The sequence below is a fragment of the Nomascus leucogenys genome, chromosome 11, assembly GCF_006542625.1.
Source record: "Nomascus leucogenys isolate Asia chromosome 11, Asia_NLE_v1, whole genome shotgun sequence".
NCBI classification, from domain to species: Eukaryota; Metazoa; Chordata; class Mammalia; order Primates; family Hylobatidae; genus Nomascus; species Nomascus leucogenys.
In genome coordinates this window covers 2,984,600-3,007,703 of record NC_044391.1, presented here as the reverse complement: position 1 = coordinate 3,007,703, position 23,104 = coordinate 2,984,600, and the positions used below count along the sequence as shown (strand labels likewise).

The 23,104-nt window shown below is 37.5% G+C and overlaps 1 protein-coding gene across 5 annotated transcripts in view; it reads right to left on the bottom strand.

Annotated features, from left to right (window-relative positions):
- The window catches only part of PLCB1 (phospholipase C beta 1), a 787,620-nt gene that overhangs the window by 285,440 nt on the left and 479,076 nt on the right, over positions 1 to 23,104 (bottom strand). For all 5 annotated transcript variants that reach the window (XM_030821960.1, XM_003252590.4, XM_003252589.3 and 2 more), the window contains one exon: positions 9,637 to 9,774. In XM_030821960.1, coding sequence (XP_030677820.1) covers positions 9,637 to 9,774 — 138 coding nt within the window. The remainder of the gene's footprint in view (positions 1 to 9,636; positions 9,775 to 23,104) is intronic.

Here is a 23,104-nt window from a genome sequence, read left to right as displayed (position 1 = left end):
TCAAGCAACATACTCAAACTCTCTTGATTCACTTATTAAAAATAGTATCCCTTGGCTCCTCTATGACAGGAGGACATTTACCTGCCATTCCTTTTACTTCCAACTCTCGTTAGCTTAAACTCACTTTTAAATTGTCAGTTTTTGGCCAGGTGTGGTGGCTCACGCCTGTAATCCCAGCACTTTGGGAGGCTGAGGTGGGCGGATCACGAGGTCAGGAAATAGAGATCAACCTGGCTAACACGGTGAAACCCCGTCTCTATGAAAAATACAAAATTAGCCAGGCATGGTGGTGGGTGCCTGTAGTCCCAGCTACTCAGGAGGCTGAGGCAGGAGAATGGCAGGTGAACCCAGGAGGCGGAGCTTGCAGTGAGCCGAGATGGCGCCACTGCACTCTGGCCTGGGGGACAGAGTGAGACTCCGTCTCAAAAAAAATAAAATAAATAAAATAAATGGTCCGTTTTTATCTTGTTCAGCAGTCATAATTATGACTTTAACTATTTGCATGTAAATTGATTCTGAAAGTTTAAAGCAAATACAATAAAGATTTATATGAGTATGAAATTGCAACTATAATTTTCTGCTAGGCTGTATGTTAGAATATATCAGATTATTTGTTTCAGTTCCAACACCATAACCCACGTGGCTTTCCAAAGGGAACATTCCTAATAACAAGCATATATGTATCTTTTTAAGTTCTTTCTTCAGTTGTTGAAAATCTTACATGTTTTAGCATGGTTTATATTTGGATAATACATTTCTGGTACATTTATCCCCACCCTTCTACCTTAACTTTCTTTTGGAGAGAAAAAAATTAAGTCTTTTTCATTTATCTGTCATCTTCCAGTTTCCTACGCATTACCCGAACCTACTCCATTCCTATACTTGCTATTTAGACTTTAAGACCAGTACTTTTGTTTAGCTCTCAGATATTTTCTTGTAATATATTCCTTAATTTCCCTCTTCTGATTTCTCCTTTTCATGGGCTGATTATGCCTGTAAATACTTGTTGAATGAACGAAAATATAGTCATTAGGAAAATTACTAGCAAAGTATTTTCAAAAAGTGTTTTTAATCCTTAGTGCCAGCTTATTCATTGTGCATCATTTGGCTTAACTACTAAAGATGACAACCAATATCAAGGTAGTAGGTGAAACAGATCAACCTGCCTTTCTCAAAGTATGTCAGTATTGCCCTGCCACTGCCAATATTTTATATGTGGAGGGAGAAATTTAAACAAGAAAGCCAGATTTTCTTAGAACTCTTCTTCCTTCCAAAAAGTCACGGTGATTTTTTTTTGTAGTGCCCGTGTTCTTGCTTCCAGGCTAGGCACACAGGTAATGCAATCAGGGCTTACTTAGCTGCCAGGCATCAGAAGGTAGGCAGATGGAGGTATGCAGAAGAGTAGCTTGTCTCTGTGCAATGGAGTGGATGGAAGGAAAAAAGAGATGCTATTGCTGATGCAGTTTTCTGTTTTCTCTTTCCGGGGAGAGGTGGGCTTGTACTAACAGTAGCCCACAGTCTGAAATCACAGTCATTTCTATGTCTCAGCGTTGACATTTTCCCTTCAGTTTGACATTAATTGTTTTTATGTGGGCACCATTGAGCACTGTCTTGCTCCAAAAAAGCTCTTGTCTAGCAAATGCAGAAAAGACACTCAGGAGACAGAAGGCAGGGGTGCTTTCTTCCACAGTCACCAGAATAGCAATTGCTGCTGCTTCTGTGTGTGTAAGGGAGAGACTGAAATCCAAGTTGCCCCTTTTTTTATAAAAATCTTTTCAGTATGAATGTCTTTCTTTTGACTTATGAGCTTTTAAACAAATGTTCCAGATAGACGATGTTCTCACAATATAAAAGTTTAAGTTGTGCATCCTTCATTTGCCTGACACATATCCAAAACGTGCAGAACATAGAGTAAATCTCATTCTCCAACAATGGACACCTACCAGTATAAAATTCCAAGACAAAAAACGCAATGTATTGACATAGTAAGAATATGGTCCTTTTTATGATTGGGTGGAAGAATAGCCTAAGATGACACAGGCATTTTTTTTAATATAATAAGGTCAGGAATAGCAGGTAATGATGATCTCACAAAACACAGTAACTTATGGATCTAACTTTTCATGTTTGTAAACATTGTCTTTTTGGCACATGTATTCTACCTGCAAGGAAGTCATGCATAGTTTTCCATTATGTCCCAAAACAAATTGCTGAACACAATTTATGGCACCACCTTTTCTTTTTCTTAATCATTTTTCATTTAAAGTCAAACTTATAGCTATTGCTTACTCGTCATAAATTTGTTTGAAATTCAAAATAGAAACAAGATAAAGCTCACATTTTGTACAGAATATACGCAAGTGTTTGAAAATTCTTACCTCAATGCATATGTTCCCAGAATAAAAATAAATATAAGAACCTCATGTCTCTTGAGGTCATTTTTAAATAGCTAATACTATTATTTTAGGGCAACTCTAAGAAAATTCCTGAAGTTTTTGATGAATGGCCTGGAGGTGGCCTCAGCAGAACCCTTCACTTGCCCCTCTTTCTTTTCTATTTCCCAACTTCATTTCATAGACTATAATTTCTTTTGCTTAAAAGCAATTCCCCTCTCTGTGACATCTTCTCTCATTTCCTTGTCCTGAAACGTGTCAACTATTTGGTAAATAGAAGCTATTTTTCATTTGCTTAAGAAAGCGTGGAGTAACTGCTGGGTAGGGAAGCGACAGTCATAGTGACTCTAAGTGGGAATAAGGTTAGCTTTGGGAAAAAAGATTAGGAAAATGGAAGCCATCGTAATGAATGCCACCTGGGTCCTCCTACTGAGAATCCTGGCAAGCTGGAGAGAGAATTATTCTGGGAAAAGCCTTAAGCAACCAATCTGCTAAGGGGCCTTAATTTCTCCCAACTCTAAATGAAAAGATTGGAGCACATGATGTTAAAAGACACCATGACTCTAAGATTGTACGTGACCTATCACTTATTTTCAAGAATTCAAAAGCCTCTCCTTTTCCTTTTCCTTTCCCTCCTCCTTCCCCTTTCCTTCCTTTCCTCTCTCACACCTCCCGCATTTATTGAGCCAAGCACTAAGCTAGATCCTGGGAACACAAAACAGACTAAACTACTGTTTTTGACTTTCATCATTTCACAAATACAGGATAGATTATCAGACACACTGACTGATAATTACAGTGTAATAACTGTAACTGAAAATATGTTCAAGGTTGACAGAACAACAGATGAAAGAACAATGGGCTATTCATGGAAGTCATGAGATGGAGCGAGAGATGGATGAACTGAGTTGATGCTGAGTCCCTCGGGAGGCCTAGGACTTTTCTTGGCGGACAAAAGAGAGAAAGGCAGTCTAGGAAACTACCATATTATAAAGGCATTAATATTAAAATTGTAAAGGTAGAAGAATCACAAGTAGTTAGGAACTGCTAGAACAGAATGGTGCAACAGTCAAAGTGGTGAATCATCAGTACCTGAGGGTAGGGACTATGTTGGGTCACTGATGAATCCTCAGTGCCCAGTGAGGTGCTTGGCACATACTAGGCCCTCAATAAATATTTGTTCACTAAATGCACAGAAACTTCATTTTGCAGGTAATAGAGAATGAAAATGATTTAAAATATGATCAGGAATGAGTTTGTTTTTTTAAAAGGCCACTCTTATGCAGATGAGCAGGCAGATTTGTAGAGCAAAGTGTGAGAGAATTTCAGGAAATAGGTAGGTAATGACTGTACATGAGACCTGTCAAAGGCTTAACAAGATGGCAGGAAGAAGCGGGAGCAGGAAAGAGATGTGAGAGCTAGTTAGGAAATTCAGAGAGCTGGTGTGTTGTCTAGATTGTGCACAAGAAATTGATATAGATGAAGTTAACGAAAACTTCCAGAAAATCTCACTCATACCCTTGAAATAAGTGAATTAGACTCTCCAAGATACAGCTACAGAGGGGGAAGAATCTAAAATTACAAACACTAAAGACTAATGTTCAGTTTATATAACATATTTTTAGAGAGTGCATTTCTTCTGTGACAGTTACTTCAAAATGTAATAATTTAACGTACAGAGATCCTCTGATAAATTTTTCTTTTATGTGTGAAATAATATTAAAAAATCAAAATGGCTCAACAAGTTTGAGAAAAGGACAGTATCTATCAAAGCAGTACACATAAGATCTATGAGCAGTCATTACACTCCAATATCTAGCTCTCTGAAAGGCAGATGTTTGTAGCATCATTATTTGTAGCAGCCCTAAACTCACAACTACATGAATGCCCATGAACTGTAAGTAGATTACTGACTACTACTTAGCAGAGAATGGACAAACTACAATCACACAGGAAACATAGAAGAATCTCATAAACCTCATAATATAATGTTGAATAATAGAAGTCAGACCAAAAAGACTTTATTGTATGATTTCATTTACAGATATTTTAAAAACAAGTAAGACTAATCTATCATGTTAACTGCCGATATAGAGATATTAGTAGGGTGGATATCTAGGGTGCTGGTTATGCTCTGTTTCTTGATCTGGATGTTGATTATGTGGATATATTCCTTTTCCAAACCTCCATCAGGGTATAGAGTAAGAAACTGTGCACTTTTCTGTGTATGCTACATTTCAGTAAAACATTAAGTAATCTGGCTCAGTTCCCATGAGCATGGCATTAACTGGCTGCCTCCTCTCAGCTTCCGTTTTTCTGATTCTTTTTTTTTTATGTTGGAGTGTCAATGATTCAGCCCTTGGACATCTCCTCTATCTACAGTCACTTCCTGGCTGATCTCATCCAGCTTCATTAAAAAGTATGATGACTTTTTAATACAATCAAATACCCAATGACCCCCAAATTTACGTGTTATATTTGGCACTCAACTCCAGGCTCATATATCCAACTACCTACTCAAAATCCCCACTTGAGTATTTAATAATAATCTCAAACTGAACATAACCAAAACTGAACTTCTGCTACATACTCCTAAACAAAAAATTGTATTCTATTTTATATTTTCTCTATGTCAGTAAATGATATTTCTATCTTTTCCTCTTGGGCCAAAACTTTAACATCATCTTTGATTCCATGCATCTTTCTTTCACATGCAACATAAAATCCTTAAACATATGCTGTCACTTCCTCCTTTATAATAAAGTGTGTGTGTGTGTGTGTGTGTGTGTGTATACATACATGCAAATTTGGATTCCTTTTTATGTCCTCCACATTCCACATTGGTCTAAGTCATTAGCAACTCAGCTAAATATTTCAATAGTTTGGTAATGAATCTTCTTGCTTCCATTATTTCCCCTCCCCCACGCAATCCATTATTGATTAAATGTTAAGTCAAATCACATCTGTCCTCAGCTGAAACCCTCTCGTGGCTTCCATCTCACTCACAGTAAAAGCCAAAGTCCTTCAAAAGCCTATGCCACCCTACAGCAAAATCAATTGCAACTGCCTCCTCAGTTCCCTCTGCTACTACCTTCCCTCAATCTTGCTTACCCAGCTGCCGTCACGCTTCCCCTTGGCTGTTCCTAAAGTACATCAGACTATCTTTTGCCTCAGGGCTTTTGCACCTGCTGTCGTGCAAGCACAGTGCTGTCTCTCCAGACATCCTCCTGACTTGCTCCCTCACCTCCTTCCAGTCTTTTGCTTAAGGGTCACTTCCTAGAGATGGCTGCACTGACCACCCTATTTAATGCCCTTTTCCACTGCACTCTCCATCCCTACCTCATTTTTGTCAATATCACTCTCTTCCTAATACACTGCGTGGCTGACTTCTTTACTTTACTTATTGTGTCTCCCACACTAGAATGTATGCTCCACATCGGCAAGGGTCTTTATCTGTTTTCTTCACTGCTTGATCCCCAGCATCTAGAATAGGACTTGGCACATTGCAGAAGGCTTAACAAAATGTTGTTGAATAAATGAGTGAACGAATCCAAGTTCTTCATTTTATGGATGAAGAATGTACCCAAACTGTCAAAAGGCTTGAAGGCTCATATCCATTTGGCAGAAGAGTATTGTTAACATTTCTGATGTACAGACATCTTCTCTATTGCTCTCTCCCCTTTACTGTGTTCCTTCCTGGGGCCCAAATTACAGAACTCATGAGTATGAGTTCTGTCCCACTTAGTTCCTTCTCAAAAAGAGTCAAAATTATGGCCTTTCAGGGAAGCATATTTTATTTGCAACAAAGTGTTACTTTTTTCAGCAAGCAAAAAAAAACTACAACCCATATTTGTCTCCTCCAGCAGTAATTTCTCGTTTGCTTGGTTTGCGTTTGTTGAATTAATGGGTTGAGTGTTGTAAGGTGAACTTGTAGAACATTGTGTAGCGATTGTGTTCTTCTTGACTTTTAAATTTGGCCCAAAGGCATGATTTGTCTCCCTTATTCTTTAATTTTCAAGTTACATGTTTAAAAATGGAACCTGGAGACATCCAAAAGATTTTCTTTTTATATTATTCTGTCTCTCTTTCCTTTATAGGGGATGAGAGATGCTGTGGTTAAGAATAGGATCCAATCTAAGTCACAAAAAAGTGGCCTATTATAAAACTTCTGAAAAATGTCCACAATGACCATTAATGGGGCAGATGGTTCTCTGTCTATTGAAAAATATTGTGCTAAAAGGTCACATTTCTTAGGCACCCAGAGGGCTTTAGGAATGGTTTGGAAGTTAGAGAATGAACAAATGTGGTGGAGAGTGCTGATTCTACTCTGCAAGATAACGTTACGTGCTTCCCCCATTGTATTCAGTGGTCAGGACCTGAGGTTTTATTTAGCACAATGTTTTTCTTACTTAATGTGAATCTAGACCAAAAAGCTGCCAAACGGAAGCCCCCAAGTCTCACTCAGACCGTAGTTGTGTTTTTTCGGTTCATGTGGTGTTTTTAAACAACTGTTGCCAATATTTAACATCTTTCATGGATTCTGCAGCTCCTTTTAGAAGAAAATTCAAGATCTGGCAATACTGTGCCCAAGCTTCTCTAAGGAAGAGACTGTCAAAGTGTGGTGCCTGGACCAGCAGCATTAGCATCACCTGGGGACCAGTTAGAAATGAAGATGCTCAGGCTCCATCCCAGACCTGCTGGGGCTGGGGCTGGGGCCCAACAATCTGTGTTTTAACAGGCTCCCTATGTGACTGTGATACGTGATGCTCCAAGATAACAGTGGTACTTGCAAATCTTAAGTTTCTGGCTGAGCAGTTTCAGTGGGGGGTGGGAAAATACTCTATAGAACATCACAGCCAGGGAAGGCAAAATATTCTCCATAGCTTCATTAATTATACTGGGAACATTGAGTAGCCCCTGGGAAAATCTCTACAGATGCACTCCTGATGGGGAGTATTACAGGGATTGGAGATAAAAATCCCTAAGGAAAATTAGTGGGCAGGAAGCAACAGAGAGGAGGAAATTAAATATATTTTAGATAGGACTGCACAAAGGCTTAATGCAACTTGAGATATGCAGACTGATGTGTAATATAAATATATTCACTCTTAGCAAAAGCTTCCCTGAAAGCCACTGCCATTTATTGCATGTTTGTAATTGAGATTTAATGCATCCCATAAATTGGTCACTTTTTTAAAAAGGAATATAGTTCATTTGGGGAAAGATATTTTTAAAATATTTTGTAAACATTTAGAATCTGTTTTTTTCTGTACTCATTTATCCATCCAACTATCCATTCATATACAGGGAAATAAAGTATATGTCACATAGACAATGTTCACTGAACTGAAATCTCTCCAAGTATAAATGATACTATAGAAATAAATGGGTAACTTGGCTCATAAAGAGAGAAAGTAGATTCTGTTTACAACATACTTGGAAGGAGCAGTTTCTAAAGACATTAGACTATTAAAACTGGTTGGCATTTTATGCATCCCATTATAAGAATTAAAGTCAATATTAGGTAAGTGTTAGAAATAAATCCCTGCCAATAATCACTAATGACATAGAAACCAGGACAATTGAGACCATCCTGGTCAATATGGTGAAACCCTGTCTCTACTAAAAATACAAAAATTAGCTGGGCATGGTGGCATGCGCCTGTAGTCCCAGCTATTTGGCAGGCTGAGGCAGGAGAATGGTTTGAACCTGGGAGGCGGAGGTTGAAGTGAGTCAAGTAGAGTGTAGGAGCCACTACCTGCACTCCAACCTGGCAACAGAGTGAGACTCCGTCAAAAAAAAAAAAGAGAGAGCGAGAGAGAGAGAAAGAAAGGAAAGGAAAGGAAAGGAAAGGAAAGGAAAGGAAAGGAAAGGAAAGGAAAGGAAGGAAGGAAGGAACCAGGCCAAAACATCTGGTGTAGCTCAGAAAATCACCAGAGCACTGAGGGTTAAAAAATTGTAGATCACAATACTTAGACAATGCACACTGACATGAAGTGACCCTGTAGTTGTGATGCATGACATGAGAAGCTCTGTAAGGCACATATATTATATGCAGCACTCAAAGTCTTCTTAGATTCATATTCTCAACTCTTGAAGGAAGTTATATGAAGGAGAAGGACTATCACTAGTATTTTATAAACTATAAAAATGGAAAAAGAAAACTCTTCTTTAAATATGTTCATTTCAGTATTCTTTCAGTGACAATAGGACATTTCTAGAGAAAGCATTGCACTTGAATCCAGGGGTCCTAGATGTTCACAGCATCTTGTTTTCCACATTATACCTGTTTTCTAGCTATTTTTGTAAGTATCTGAAAGGCTCGCTCCTAGTGAAATGGCAGCTCCTCAATGGGTGGGCCATATCTAATTTATCTTTCTAATCCATAATTGAATAAATATTATTTGTTCTTATTTAATACTATTTTCATTATTATTTAAAATTTTTATTTTAAAGTGTTAGTTTTTCATTATTCTACATATTAATTGAGTAACTACTACACGGATTATGGTGGGCCAGGTGCTGCCCAGGGATTAAGAAGTTTAAAGAGGGCTGAAGATGTCTGTCCCCTAGGAGAGAGCTGGAAATGAGATGGACTTAGAGACTTAGAAGTGGCATAGGGATGAAGCTGAGAGAGAATGACTTGGGAGAAAGTGTTTAGATGAAATAGAATGTAGTTTTATTTGTATTTTGTTATGCAAAGAAATTATATCAAATGCCTTATTCTTTTTTTTTTTTTTTGAGATAGAGTCTCACTCTGTCACCCAGGCTGGAGTGCAGTGGCACAATCTTGGCTCACTGCAAACTCCACCTCCTGGGTTCAAGCAATTCTCCTGCCTTAGCCTCCCAATTAGCTGGGATTACAGGTGCCCGCCACCACACCCAGCTAATTTTGTATTTTTAGTAGAGACAGGGTTTCGCCATGTTGGCCAGGCTCATCTCGAACTCCTGACCTCAGGTGATCTGTCCGCCTCAGCCTCCCAAAAGTGCTGGGATTATAGGCATGAGTCACCGTGCCCGGACAAATGGCTTATTCTTAATGAAAAAAATCTCCATAATTCTTAAGTCGATGCCATTATTTGGAAGTATTTTAATTGCACTTTACTTGGCAGCTGAATTATTTTTAGGTGAAATTTTAACACATGCTAAATATGACAAAAATTCAGTCTTTTGCAGGCATTAGTATGATAGCTCAAGGGTTCAGATCATGATGATAAGCTTTAGCAGTTTCCATCCACCGTACCTTGGCCACTTCTTCTTGGAAAGCCACGAGATTCAAATGCGAGATGTTCACAAGGTCAGGCCCATACACCACTGTGATCATGCGCTGCTCCAGGCGCCCGATGTTCCCCACATCCAAAAGTTCACGTAATTTGGGGTCCTGGATAATAAATATTGAAAATAATTAATCTATAACTAGAGATTCCAACGTGATAGCATAACTTCAACTTCTGTTGAGTTAGAATGATTTCAAAACACAGTTGCTTTTATTGTTACTAGAAAATTGTAGGAGTTGAAGGCTCCCATCCCACAAATGGCCTAGAGAGATGAAGCAACTTGCCCAGAGGTAGTGGAGAGACAATTTCTGGCTCAATACTATAGCCTTTAGTTAAGTGCTCTTTCTGTGATCCTATCACACATTTTTATGTGCCATGGTTCTCTATTTCCTCCAATCATCCCATAAATTGTGTATTGCAATGAAAAATCTCTATTCTTCTCCTTAATTCCTGAATGCACTAAGACAAAGAAGGTGGTTATTCTGAAATTAAAATATGATGATGCCTACGTAGGGCTAGGGAAGAAACACAGCCCTGGCTCTCAGCATAGACCTGCTCCAACAGTCGGTACTGATGGAAAGAGACACAGAATTAGTGTGAGCAAAACCGTAGTGCCTGCCATGCATATGTTGATTTCAGTTCTGTCCTTGGAATGTACTGGGATTTGGACACAGGGAACTTCTGCAGTCTTTTCAGAGCAAGTTGCATTCTTTGGGTCATCATAAATGGAAATCCTTTGGAGATATAGTGCTGCTGGGAAAGGGAGTTTTCCAAACATTCAAAGCTCAAAGTGAAACCTAAAATAGGGCTCAGTCAGCTTGGCTGAAGTTATTTCCTCCCATAGGGCAGGCCCTGAAGGAAATGAGAAGTCCATGCAGAAAATTAGCATCAAATCAATCACTTAGCAGATTTGCTGGCCAGCTTCTGAGCCAGGAGTACACTTACATTCTTACGTATTTAGCTAAATACTGGGCCAACAGGTCCTGATTACTTAGACTGGCTATTCTGACCTCTTTTTGGAGGTTTTGATATACATCATCCTTATGAAGAAATAGTAGATGTTTAAAAAAAACAAAAACCACACACAACCAAGAAAGAAAACAAACAAAACCTTTCCAGCTGAGTTACTTTACTTGGTGCCATTAATTCTCTCTTTAGTTAATAAAACTTTCTCTGTTTGGCCGCATGAAGAGTCACATTTTCAGGAAAGTTATGAAGAAAGAAAACCCTGTTTCAAAGCTCTGCCTAATATAACTGAAATCTCACCTTCACTAACAAGTTGAAAGCTTATCAAGTACATCAAGCCTCCCAGAAAGATCAAATGCTACCACAAAAACGTCAATTTGCATGACCTAGAAAAGGAGAGGTCTATATCAAAAGTTTTATTAAATAAACAATAATAGCAAAAAAGGGAAACATTTAGCACTCTACCATTAATGAAAGATTAAAGGAGAATGTTCGGGAAGAATGAATGTTTTCTGAAGACTAATTAAACTTGATAACAAGGTGTTTTATGAATTGATTAATTGCATCAAAGTTTTTGAACACCATTGAGACAAGGTTCAAAGAGAAAACATATTAGTACTTGTAATTTTGTGGGGTTCTTTTTGGTATACTCAGAAGAGAAAAAGCATTCTCAGAAATCACCTGAAACTTGTAATTATAAATCACAGGTTTTAAATCAGTGATTACAAAGTCCATCAATATATTTACCTCCACAATCTTTAGTGGGAAAATATTTGGAGATGAATTGGATCTATACATTGGACCCTTTTTTTCCTTCCAGTGACAGCCACACAACTCATTCTCTGGCTTTTTTCTCCCCCGAGCATTTTTTGTTCAGTCTACACTATTTTACTGCCTGATTCGCATGTCCATTCAAAAAACTTTTGCTCAAAACTTGATAAACAGATGATTGGTTAAAGATGGCCGGCCGCCTCTCAATTGCAGACACTAGGTTTGGGGGTCAGGGATTCTCTTGAATCATCCTTAAGATAACGGAACGCAAGGCAAGTAAAGACCACTCAGAGTAGGTGCCCAGAGTAGAAAACAATTCCGGAAAAGAGCTTCTGGGATTTCCACTAAGAATTTATAAGAAACATGACCAACTCCTTCTGAAATCTTTGTTTGAAAAGTTTCCCCAGTAATCAGTAATTGTTGCTCACATATCTTTTTTTTTTTTTTTGAGATGGAGTCTTGCTTTGTTGCTCAGGCTGGTGGGCAGTGGTGTGATCTCAGCTCACTGCAACCTCCACCTCCCGGGTTCAAGCGATTCTCCTGTGTCAGCCTCCCGAGTAGCTGGGACTATAGGGGTGTGCCACCGCGCCCGGCTAATTTTTGTATTTTTAGTAAAGATGGGGTTTCTCCATGTTGGCCAGGCTGATCTCGAACTCCTGACCTCAGCTAATGCACCTACCTCAGCCTCCCAAAGTGCTGGGATTACAGGTGTTTTATATCTTTTAAAAGACTATTGGTCTTTATATAATTAGAAATTTATAATGAAGTATTTAGAAGTGATGTCTGGAATCGGGTGGATGAAACAGGCTGGTAAAATGATGCTGCTGATTGAATCTGAGGGGTAAGTATTTGAGGACTCACTGCATCATTCTGCATCTGGATGGTTAACATTTGGGAAAAAAATTTTAAAAAGGTTTCGTGTATGAACTAAAGGAACATTTAGATTTGAGAAACACTTACTCAGAAGAAACCACAATATTTTAAAACCATATAGTTCTGAATGTAAACAGAGAATATAAAGTATGTAACAAGCCAAGTTTCTTACTAACGTCCTTTTTTGGTGATGCAGCACATTGATTTAAACTATGCTTTACTTTCTTTTCCACCACTGGTCATTTTATCTTTAAAACTGTATCTTTTCTTCATTTATTTCATTTTTATCAACACTAACCTTGATTATGTTAGAATTCTCTTTTAAGAAACAAGTTCACTTTTTATTTGACCTGTACTCAATAACTTATCTATTTTTGAATACGACTCTTTGTTGAGCATATTGATACGCAAGGGGTAGACCGGGAAAGACACTTGTACCTTCAAGTTGTCCTCAGCTGTTTTCAGACTTTCAGAGAATACACAAAGAGGGGATTGTCTGGAAGGACAAACTGCAAATGCACCAACTTTTTAGAGGACTTTATAGGTAGAAGGAATTTGATGAAAACAGATGTGTAAAGAGTGGTTGTTTTCTAGAGTATGACATTGTCAGTTCTTGGGAAATGGGTGGCTGTGTTTCAGAAACAAACAAATAAAATCAAAATAGCAACAATAACAAAAACTGATAGACAACTTGCATGCAAACCACCTTATTTCCCAAACCTATTCTACCAAGGAGCTTTATGTCTGAGTATTTCTTATAGACTCAACTTCCTACGAAGTTTCCAGAGAAGGATTTACCTACTCAAGTAGGTAAATATCTGCAGAGAATATCCTAGATGTATCTCCACAGCTGGAATTAACCAGACCAACTCAGAATACTGGCAGCTATAATTGAATTCCACTTTTAAAGTTAAATCTAGATCATTTCTGTTCCCCTAAGTGCTACCAAATAGAGACTGTCTGACTAAGTAAATTCATTTTCTCTCAATCATCAGGATTTGTGATTAAATTACTTCATGTCTGCTGCAAAGAAAGTTGTGTTTTGCTCTTGTTAAAGTTCATGTTAATGATTCCCATTTTCAGGTAATTGGCCACTGAAGAAAGTAAAGACTGTTCTATACCTAAGAAGCAAGGAGTCAATTACAGCAGTGTTACTGTATTATATCACTTAAAATATTCAAAATTAATGGAAGGAATAAACACAGGCTAAAAGATGATTTAAAAAAAGACTTAAATGCTGGTTTGAATCCTTACTTTTTAATATCACTTTTTAAAAAGGTTATTTATTTGTATGTCAAGTATCTATAAAATAAAACATCTCTTCAAGACCTTTAGATTTTATTTTTGATACCAGAAACATTTTTGGTGCAGAAGATATACCTTACTCATTTTTTCATACTCATGAAATGTATCTTTATTGGATTGTAGGCTTATCTAATGATTTGTATAAGTTAATTTGATTCCCTGCACTTAATGCAATATTCTCAATCTGAATTACTTATATGGATGGAACTCGAATCCATTCCTATCAATCATCAAGCATATAAGAGGCTTTCCGGTAGCACTCAATACAGCAGTTGGAAATGAAAGAGATGGATTCCTTATACTTAAGTGAGATTCGTACGATTCAGCTTCACACCGATAAAGCTACCTTTTCTTTGAAGGCAGAGCTGACTTGCTATGCTTTATTCAAATTTCATCGTAAAGGAAATATATAAATTTACGTCCAGGCTGGTTTCCCATCAAACCCTTGAATTCAACATTTGCATCTCAGAAAATAAAACACAGACTAACAAATTCCCTTTGAATCAATGCTTATCCTCATACCTCTCATTTTCAAGGTTTCTTTCTTTTACAAATGAGTGTGATGAAGGATGTCACTCTGTTCACCAGGGTGTACCAGTGGCTTAGGCGGCTCACACAGCCAGCAAGCCTTTATAGAGGAGACACCTATCCACTTGCATTGATGATGACTCTGAAATATGGCGCTGGGAATATTCTTCTAAATAGAGCAAAAGACTTGGAGGATGTTACTTGTTTAAGTATTTCTTTCCTGCAAGTAACAGATGGAAAATCTTTAAATATTTTTTAGCTATTTTTTTTAACTATGAGGGAGTAGAAGGAGAACAGACTGACTATGTCAAAGAAAAGCAACTCTGGGTACATACTAGAAAAAAGAAAGCTGGTAGAGGACTGCCCTTTCATATCCCGCAATGGCGTTACCATAACGAGAATTCATATTTGTTTTGGGATGGAATAATGATGAATTTGTAAAGTCACTGTATAAGTATAGAAATCTGTTGATGAAGAAGAGGAAATACAGTTAGCTTAGCCATGCATCTTCATCCAAAATATAGTGGTTTGAAGCTGTCAGGCTTGAATTGATTGAGCTAAAGTGAACACACTAAGTCTAAAACCAAAAAAAAAAAAAAAAATTAGAAGAAACAGGAAGGCAATCATCCTGATAATATTCTCCTGGTTCACAAACAGAGAAGCTCAAAGTTCCCTGGAGTTCCCATGGAGCTAAAAGTTTGGTTGTTCTTGGAAGTGGTCACAGAGAAGAGAAAAATAAAGTTAAAGGAGCATCCATAAATGGTGTCCTAGATTTTCCTCATCTCCAGGAGCAAGCTCAGGGTCTGGTTTAATGCAGTTTTGAGAGCTAGGAAGGAAGGAAAGATAAGGGGCTGCTGGAGGGCATTCAGGCAGGCTGACCATAGAAGAAGCAGAAAATAGGATTGAAATAAAGTACCTACAGTCCTTGGACCAAGAAAATTAGGCTCAGAATGTGGAGAGACAACTTCAGAGCTGGGAAAATGCTATTACCTATTTCAAAAAGTTGCATTGCCTGAGCTATTAGGTTGGTGCAAAAGTAATGGCAAAACCCCAACTACTTTTGCACCAGTCTAATAGTTTCCCAGGTTGCAATACGCATGCTTGGCAGACAGGATCTTTGTCTGGATGCCCCAGAAGCTGACGCAAGTCAAAGATCTGGGGACAAGTAATTTATTTTGGAGATGATTGCAGAAAGCACAGTGAGGAGTGGGGAAGTAAGACAAGGAGGGAAGAAGGTCTTTAAAGACTGAGTTAATTAGCAGTTTACCATTTTGGGCAACTGAGGCTCAAAACAGTAGGGCCATTTGGAGACAGTATGAAGAACACATCTTAGGATGTCCCTAAGTAGCCTGGAAACTGCAGCATTTATCTGTTCGGTCTCATCCATCATTGGTGGACAGTCATTCCTGGGGTGCTAACTCTCTTGCATTTCCATAGCTGGAAAACATTCTCAGGACTATATGGGAACTCTCTTTATGTAACCTCTGTGAGTGAGCCAATAGAATATCAATGGACTGAATACACCTGTTACAACATTAAAGAAGTGATTATAAGAAATAAGGAAATGTTATCTTGATATTGATTAATCCTCATGTATTCTATGGGATCTAGAACTGAAAGAATTTCATCAGATAGGCTACTAAGTTTTTTTTTTTTTTGAGACAGAGCCTTGCTCTGTCACCAGGCTGTAATGCAGTGGTGTGATCTCGGCTCACTGCAACCTCTTCCTCCCAGGTTCAAGCGATTCTCCTGCCTCAGCCTCCCAAGTAGCTGGGACTACAGGCGCGTGCCACCAACCACGCCCAGCTAAATTTGTATTTTTGTAGAGACAGGGTTTCACCATGTTGGCCAGGGTGGTCTCCATCTCTTGACCGTGTGATCCGCCTGCCTCGGCTTCCCAAAGTGCTGACTCTGTTCATTTCTCTATAAAAATGATACATATAACAACAAATTCTTCCAATTAGTGACTGTGTCAACCACCACACTAGCTGTTCTGTGTCTTCTTCCCCCTATTTAATCTGCAAACTAACACAGAGAGATAGCTATTGTTATTCCAATTTCACATGAGGTGCTGAAAGATGAAGTAATTTGCTCAGTTTTATAAAATGGTGTAAAGGGAGATTTGAATCCAAGTATACCTGATGGTAAACTCTAAGCCCTCTCCATATCACACTGTGTTACAAAGTATATCCCATTTGATGCAGTTTATATAAAATAGTGCAAATAGTTCAATTGGCAGAATAAAACTTAAATAGCAATCATTCAAGTTACCTTGTTTAGCGATATTTTAGGCAGTTTGTTAAAAATATAAAATAATGCATATGAGAAATCAAAATAGGAAAGAAAGGTGCTCTAATGGAAGTGCTTGCCTTCCCAGGAAAGAGTTGAAGCTAAATGGTCAATTTTAATCATTATTTGTACAATCATCCTTGCTGAAAATAAAAGTGCATGAACTATAGCAATTTGAAAACTAGTCAATGGACAAAGTAGTTAGCTTTTTCCTCCTCATCGAGTCAGTATTTTTCAAACTTAAAAATTCTAAAGTGTAGATAACTTGTCAGCCATGTTTTAAACTATCCCCCCAGTCTTTTTGACATATGCTACCACCTGTCTGCCAGCAAAATTTGTATGCACAGCCCTTACCACTGCGATGCATAAAAAATCCACATGCCCTGAGGGGTAACGGTGTGTGCAAAGCAGACAATTAGGATCCTATGTGCCTTCCTGTTTAAACCCCCCAAAGAGCATGAAAAGCTTTATATTCCCCTTCAACTTTCATCCGAGGTCAATGCTTCTAGCTATCACAATGAGGCCTATTTGTTAATAGAATGCACAGACACCTTTACAGTGAGTCCACAGCATCTCCCTAGATCATGAGTCCTTTATTGGTGAGATTTAAGTTTTCCTATTTTGTAATGTTATCTGTTTCCTTCCATGGTACTTTGCTATAGTTAGATGTGCCAAAGGGGCTTCTAGAACCTCAGAGCATAATTTAAAATCAAACATATCAAAAAAGGAGGATGACAATTCATTAATAATGACAAACACAATGTTCCCTTTGTTCAGAAAATCACACGTGGAGGGAAAGAGCAGACAGCCTGTATTCTATTTCTTTCTTTTTTTTTTTTTTTTTGGCAGGGGCAGGGGACAGGGTTGCTCTGTCACCCAGGCTGGAGGGCAGCGGTGCAATCTGGGTTCACTGCAGCCTCTACCTCCTGGGCTCATGCGATTCTTATGCCTCAGCCCCCAAATAGCTGGGACCGCAGGTGCGCACCACCACACCTGGCTAATTTTTGTATTTTTAGTAAAGACGAGTTTTTGCTATGCTGGCCAGGCTGGTCTCAAGCTCCTGGCCTCAAGTGATCTGTCCATCTCTGCCTCCCAAAATGCCAGGATTGCAAACGTGAACCACTGTGCCCAGCCAGACAGCTTGCATTCTGTCTGGCTTTGAGTTCTGGCTCTGTCGTTTGAAGCCGTGTGACCTTAAAAAGTTTTGTTAATCATTCTGTGCCTCAGTTTTCCAAACTGTGGGATGAGGATAATAGCAGTGTCCCCTTAAAAAGGTTATTACAGGAAATAAAAGAATCATTACATGTTAAGAGCTCAGAGCTGCACATAAAAAGCTGTGAGTACTTGAAAAAAATTAATAGCTGGTGGCATACTTAAAATACGTAATCAATCATGTCAGTCACCACAAAAATATATTAATTTTTTATGTACATGTGACACATTAGAGTTTGTAGATTTGATTTTGCTCACCACACTAATGCTGTAAGGTGACCAGGCATTGCTATTATCATCTACCTTGAGGAAAACTAAGTTGAAGCTCAGGGAATACAAGTTGCCTAATTTTCAAAGCTAGTTAAATGGAAGAACCAGACACGGAAAAGTTCTACAAATGAAAATGAAATACAATATGGGGGGAACATACTGAATAATTTAATCTCTTACAGAGGCAAGAACATTTTAGTATATCTATGTATATCCATTTACTTACTTTGAGATTTGTCGATCAGTATATATATTTGTGTGCGCATTTAGGTATACATTCATGGTTTGTTTATATTTGACTGCCTATATTCTAAACATTTGCATTTTCATTTTGTTTTTCCTTTAATTCATTTTTCCATGGGAAGCTTAATTTAAAGAGTGCTAAAGGACAAGTCATTTCTAGATCTTTTCCGTTTCTGGTTCTTCCATTTAACTAGCTTTGTAAATTAGGCAACTAATATTCTCAAAGCTTTAACTAGTTTCCACCCAAGGTGGATGATAATAGCAATGTCTGTTCACCTTATATCATTAGTGTGGTGATCGAAATTAAATCCTCAAACTCTAATGTATCACACGTACATAAAGAATTAATGTATTTTTGTGGAGACTGACATGATTACTTATTTTAAGAATGCCATGAAAAAATGCAGTGAAATAAATGTTGGCTGTCACTTATCTTTTTCTTATTAAAATTATAAATGATTGTAGGAGTTAAAAGGAGCGAGAAAATTTCCCACCAATTCACTACAGGTAACTGAAGGAGTTTGAAGTAAATGGGTAATTTATCTATAAAGCTAAATATAGATGTGAATGTGCATTTGCTGAAAGTTATAAAAATATTCTAAGAGTAAATATTATTTAATTTTCAGATTTATTTCCTTTGTTTTATTTATATATCTATTTTATATATCTATTTTTACTCTAGATACACATAGGTTAACCATATTCTATAATTCATAAAAATCAATAATATACCTTCAGAAACACAGGGATATAAATATCTTAACAATTCAAAGCCTTCATAAGGTTTGATGTCTACTTTTATAAGGAATAACTAGTTGCATCTAAATAAGCCCTGTCTTCAATATGCCTTTGTGTGTGTGTGTGTGTGCGCTTCATTTCAGGTGAAAGTAAGAAAATGTCTTCTAAAAATCCCTTACTATTGATCCGTCAAAACACACTATACATGAAGACCAAAGTTGTCATCTCTAAGACCTCAACTTTCAATAAGAAAAAAATAGTCTTGTGAATTATGTGACTTGTCTATTGTTAGTCATGTTATGTGATTGTAAAAGCTACCACCAGAATTGTTAGTGCAATTCTAACTTTTTTTTTTTTTTCCTTCTTGTGGAAAACGGGGTCTCACTATGTTGCCCAGGCAGGGCTTGAACCGCTGGGCTCAAGCTATCTTCCCGTCTCTGCCTCCCTAAGGTGTTGGGATTACAGGTGTGAGCCACTGCACTCAGCCAGTACAATTCTAAATAGGAATGGAAAGGAAATTTAAGGAGTGTAAAGCTCTGTTAATTTTTTAAAAATTTTACAAAAAAACAGTAAATATTCCCAGGACATTAGTCACTTCTTTTAGTTGTTGGCCTGCACTGATTAATTTTTAGGCAATTATTTTTTCCTTTTGTTCTCAAATCTCATTCACTTTTTCCACCTTTTTCTCTTCATCCCCCTCTTCACAGCCATCATTTCTCTCCCCAACCAATATTTTCCCAGGGGATTTTTAAAATCCTTTGGAAACTGGAAAGTCAAGTGTTCTTGCATCTTCCTAAGAAGATATTTAATGCATGAAATATTTTGAAATGAATTATAATGCCACCCGTTTTATATAAAGAGAATTCAAATCATCCTATTGTCAAGGATTAACTCAAATTATTATACTTCTTGACTTCTATAATTAATTTATTCAAATATTTTCTATATGGTTAATTTATACCAAACACTATCTTAGGTACTCAAAAAATAGTATATGATGTGGGATTAAAAATAGTATATATATATATAATGTATATTATCTATATCATATAAATATATATAATGTGTATTATACATATATATTTTTATATATTTATATATATATATACTCTCTTTTTTTCTCGAACGAGTCCCACCCAATACCTTTTTGTGAAATGTAGTTTAGAAGAAATGTGGTTTAGACGATTGGAAGATTGAATTCCACTTCAACCTAAGATTTCCTAGTATTGCTAGGTAATTTCAACAATGAAGTAGAAAAAGACAGATTACACTGGGCCACGAATTGGTTGCCTCTTGCGGTATGCTGGCAAATGTTCAACAACAGGCTTTTAGCAAATCAAAACAAACAAGAAATAACAAAACCAAAAAACCCAAAACAACAACAAAAGCCTCCAAATCCCCAAATGTTAGCATTTACTGTTTTCCATGGTGTAAATACTTCCAACATAGCCAATTTCAAGCCACCCTGATGATGTCACTGAATTCAGAATTGAAAAAAGATCAGCAGCAGCACACTATTTCACCATACAGCTGCAAGACTATAAATAGCCTCAAAATCATACTTAATCATAACATTTAATAAAATAATTAGAAAGTGATGAGTTTTGAGTATTCATTACCTGCATTTTTAGTATAATGTATTTAGCTTTAAGTTTAAATTATTTAATTTATCATAATGGCTGTATGTATCAGTCTGTAGCAAATTTAGCAAACATTTAACAATTGGCTCTCATGAACTGGTACAAGCTGGCTTCAGCACACTGCCAGTTACATTTAGAGATGGTCTGTAAGTCTTAAAACTTACTAGAAGGACGACTCTATGCTCCTGGGAAACAGGAAAAGGCCTCAGTTTGAACAGCATTGCTCCAAATCTCTTATTGGCATCAATTTTTAGCTCCCATCTGGCTTTCTTCTTCCCAGCAGGAGATTGCATCATGAATGCTTTCAAGATCTCTCTCCTTAGGCCTTCTCTGAGATACATAAATAGAATCCACTCTGAGTATTCCCCAAGAATAGTCCTGTTGGGCCTAGCCTCCTGGGCTCTATATCTCCGATACAGACTATTCTTGGGGAATACTGAGTGCAGTACATACAGTACAGTCCAACTCAAAGGGAAATGTAATTAGGGTATTTCACTATAAAGTTTGATGACTTATGCAGCTTTCTCCTCATGGGGGAATCTGTTTCTTTAGAGAGGCTCTGCTGTTGACCAATGCTCCAAGACTCTTTTGTAGAAGATTCAGCATTTTCCTTGTGCTTGGGAGTATCTGCCTCATGGTCTTTATTCATCCAGTAATCAAATATTTATTGAGCCCCTACTATTTATCTGGCATTGTGCTAGTTAATGGCGCTACATCAGTGAACAAAAACAGATGCTTACACCCTGGTGGTGCTTATATTCTGGCGAGGAAACGGGCATTAAATTAATCAAACAGCCTCATTAATGTGTGCAAAAGAGTAGGCGAGTCTAACATAATTAATGAAATCAGAGAGGGCTTCCCTAAACAAGCATATGATGAGTTGAAATTTGAAAGATGGAGAAGAGTCTTAGATGAAGGAGGGGATAGTAAGCAGCACTTCAGGCAGTGGAGTAGCATGTTATGCAAATTTCTTGTGGTAGGAGGAAGAGCAGCAAGGATGAGAAAACTAAAAGCTAGTAGAGAAGGTTGGGTGAAATGAAGCTGGATAGGTAGGGGGCCAGATTCTGCAAGGAGGTAAGGTTTGTTCTTGTCAAGGCATTCTAAGCCCTCAAGCAAGGGGAAGCCACCAAATGGCTTTAAATGGGGGAAGGATGGAATGTGACTTGCTGGAATATGGGGGACAGATTTGGAGGGATATGTAAGAGGCAAAATCAGCTTCACTTGATGTTGGATTCAGTTTTGGGGTTGAAGAAATGGAGGTGTCAGTAAGAACCCCCAGTTTCTGAACTGCATAACTGAGAGAAAGGAGTTGTAGTCAAGAGAGGCAGGGAGATCTGGAGAAGGACCCTGTTGGGGAGGAGTAGAGGATATGATTATGATTATGAGTTTGGTTTTTGATATGCAAAGTCTGAGGTGCCTTTGGGGCCATCCCTCCTTGCAGAACATAAATCTAATTGGAAAGGTTTTATGTACCAGGGTATGGTATAGAACACAAAGCCCCTGATTTCAGTTTTATTCCGGATAGAAGTTCAAATACAGCAAAAGCAACTTGCAGAGCAAGATGTCAAGTAAATTTGTTACACATGCTCCTCTCTCATGGATTTCAGGTCATTGTTCTTTAATTCTGAAATTTTTTTCCCTTTGATTCTTGTGTTAAAGTCATTTTATATTTATCAAAATGTTGTCCAGGAGAGCCAAATAAAGTACGTTCATCAAAGAATGGTTTCTAAAGGGACTCAAAGAGAGGTGACACATTTTGGATAAATCTCCTCAGAAGATGGATAGTAACAAAGATTTCTGTGCATTGTTGCATTCAGTAGGGAAAGTGGATACTTGAAAATAAAGGCACTTTATCAAAAACATTGATTTCTAAAGCTATTAGGTTTTGTGAAGGTAGTTTTGAATAGTGATTTGGAACAAAAAAAGCATCTCCAAAGTGTGATGTATTAGATGGTCCTCTACATGTAACAAAATAACTATAAATCACTGTCTTCCCTATAAATTTGATTTTCCCAAACCCAATTAATTTGCAAAATTCTTAAATATTTTAGTATATTCAAGGCAACATGTATAACAGAAATCATTTAAGGACATTAGACAGAATAGTATGCAGCTTTTTAAAGTAATGTTTATGAAGAGTTTCAAAGAATAAAATACAATGCTTATGGTGTATTGGATATAAATACAACATTAAAAACCTGTACATATTTTAATTATGTGCAACTATGAGCATTTAGAACAAAGACTGCAAGGAAATACAACGTGATATTAACAATGCTTATTTCTACATGGTGGAATCATAGGTGAGTTTTTTCAGATGAAAGAAGCTTCTGAATATGAATTAATTGCATGCTCATAAAAAGTTTAAGCAATTTAGAGAATTAAATGAAACTAACTCCAGATCCCACTAGCCAGAAGCAACCATTAAAAACATGGTGGAGAACATCTTTCCAGACCAGTGCTGTCAATAGAAATTTTTGGTGATGCCGGGACCATTCCAAATCTGAGCTGTCCAATATGATAGCCACTAGCTACACATGGCTATTGAATACTTGAAATGTGGCTAATGCAATTTTTAATTTGGTTGAATTTAAATTAA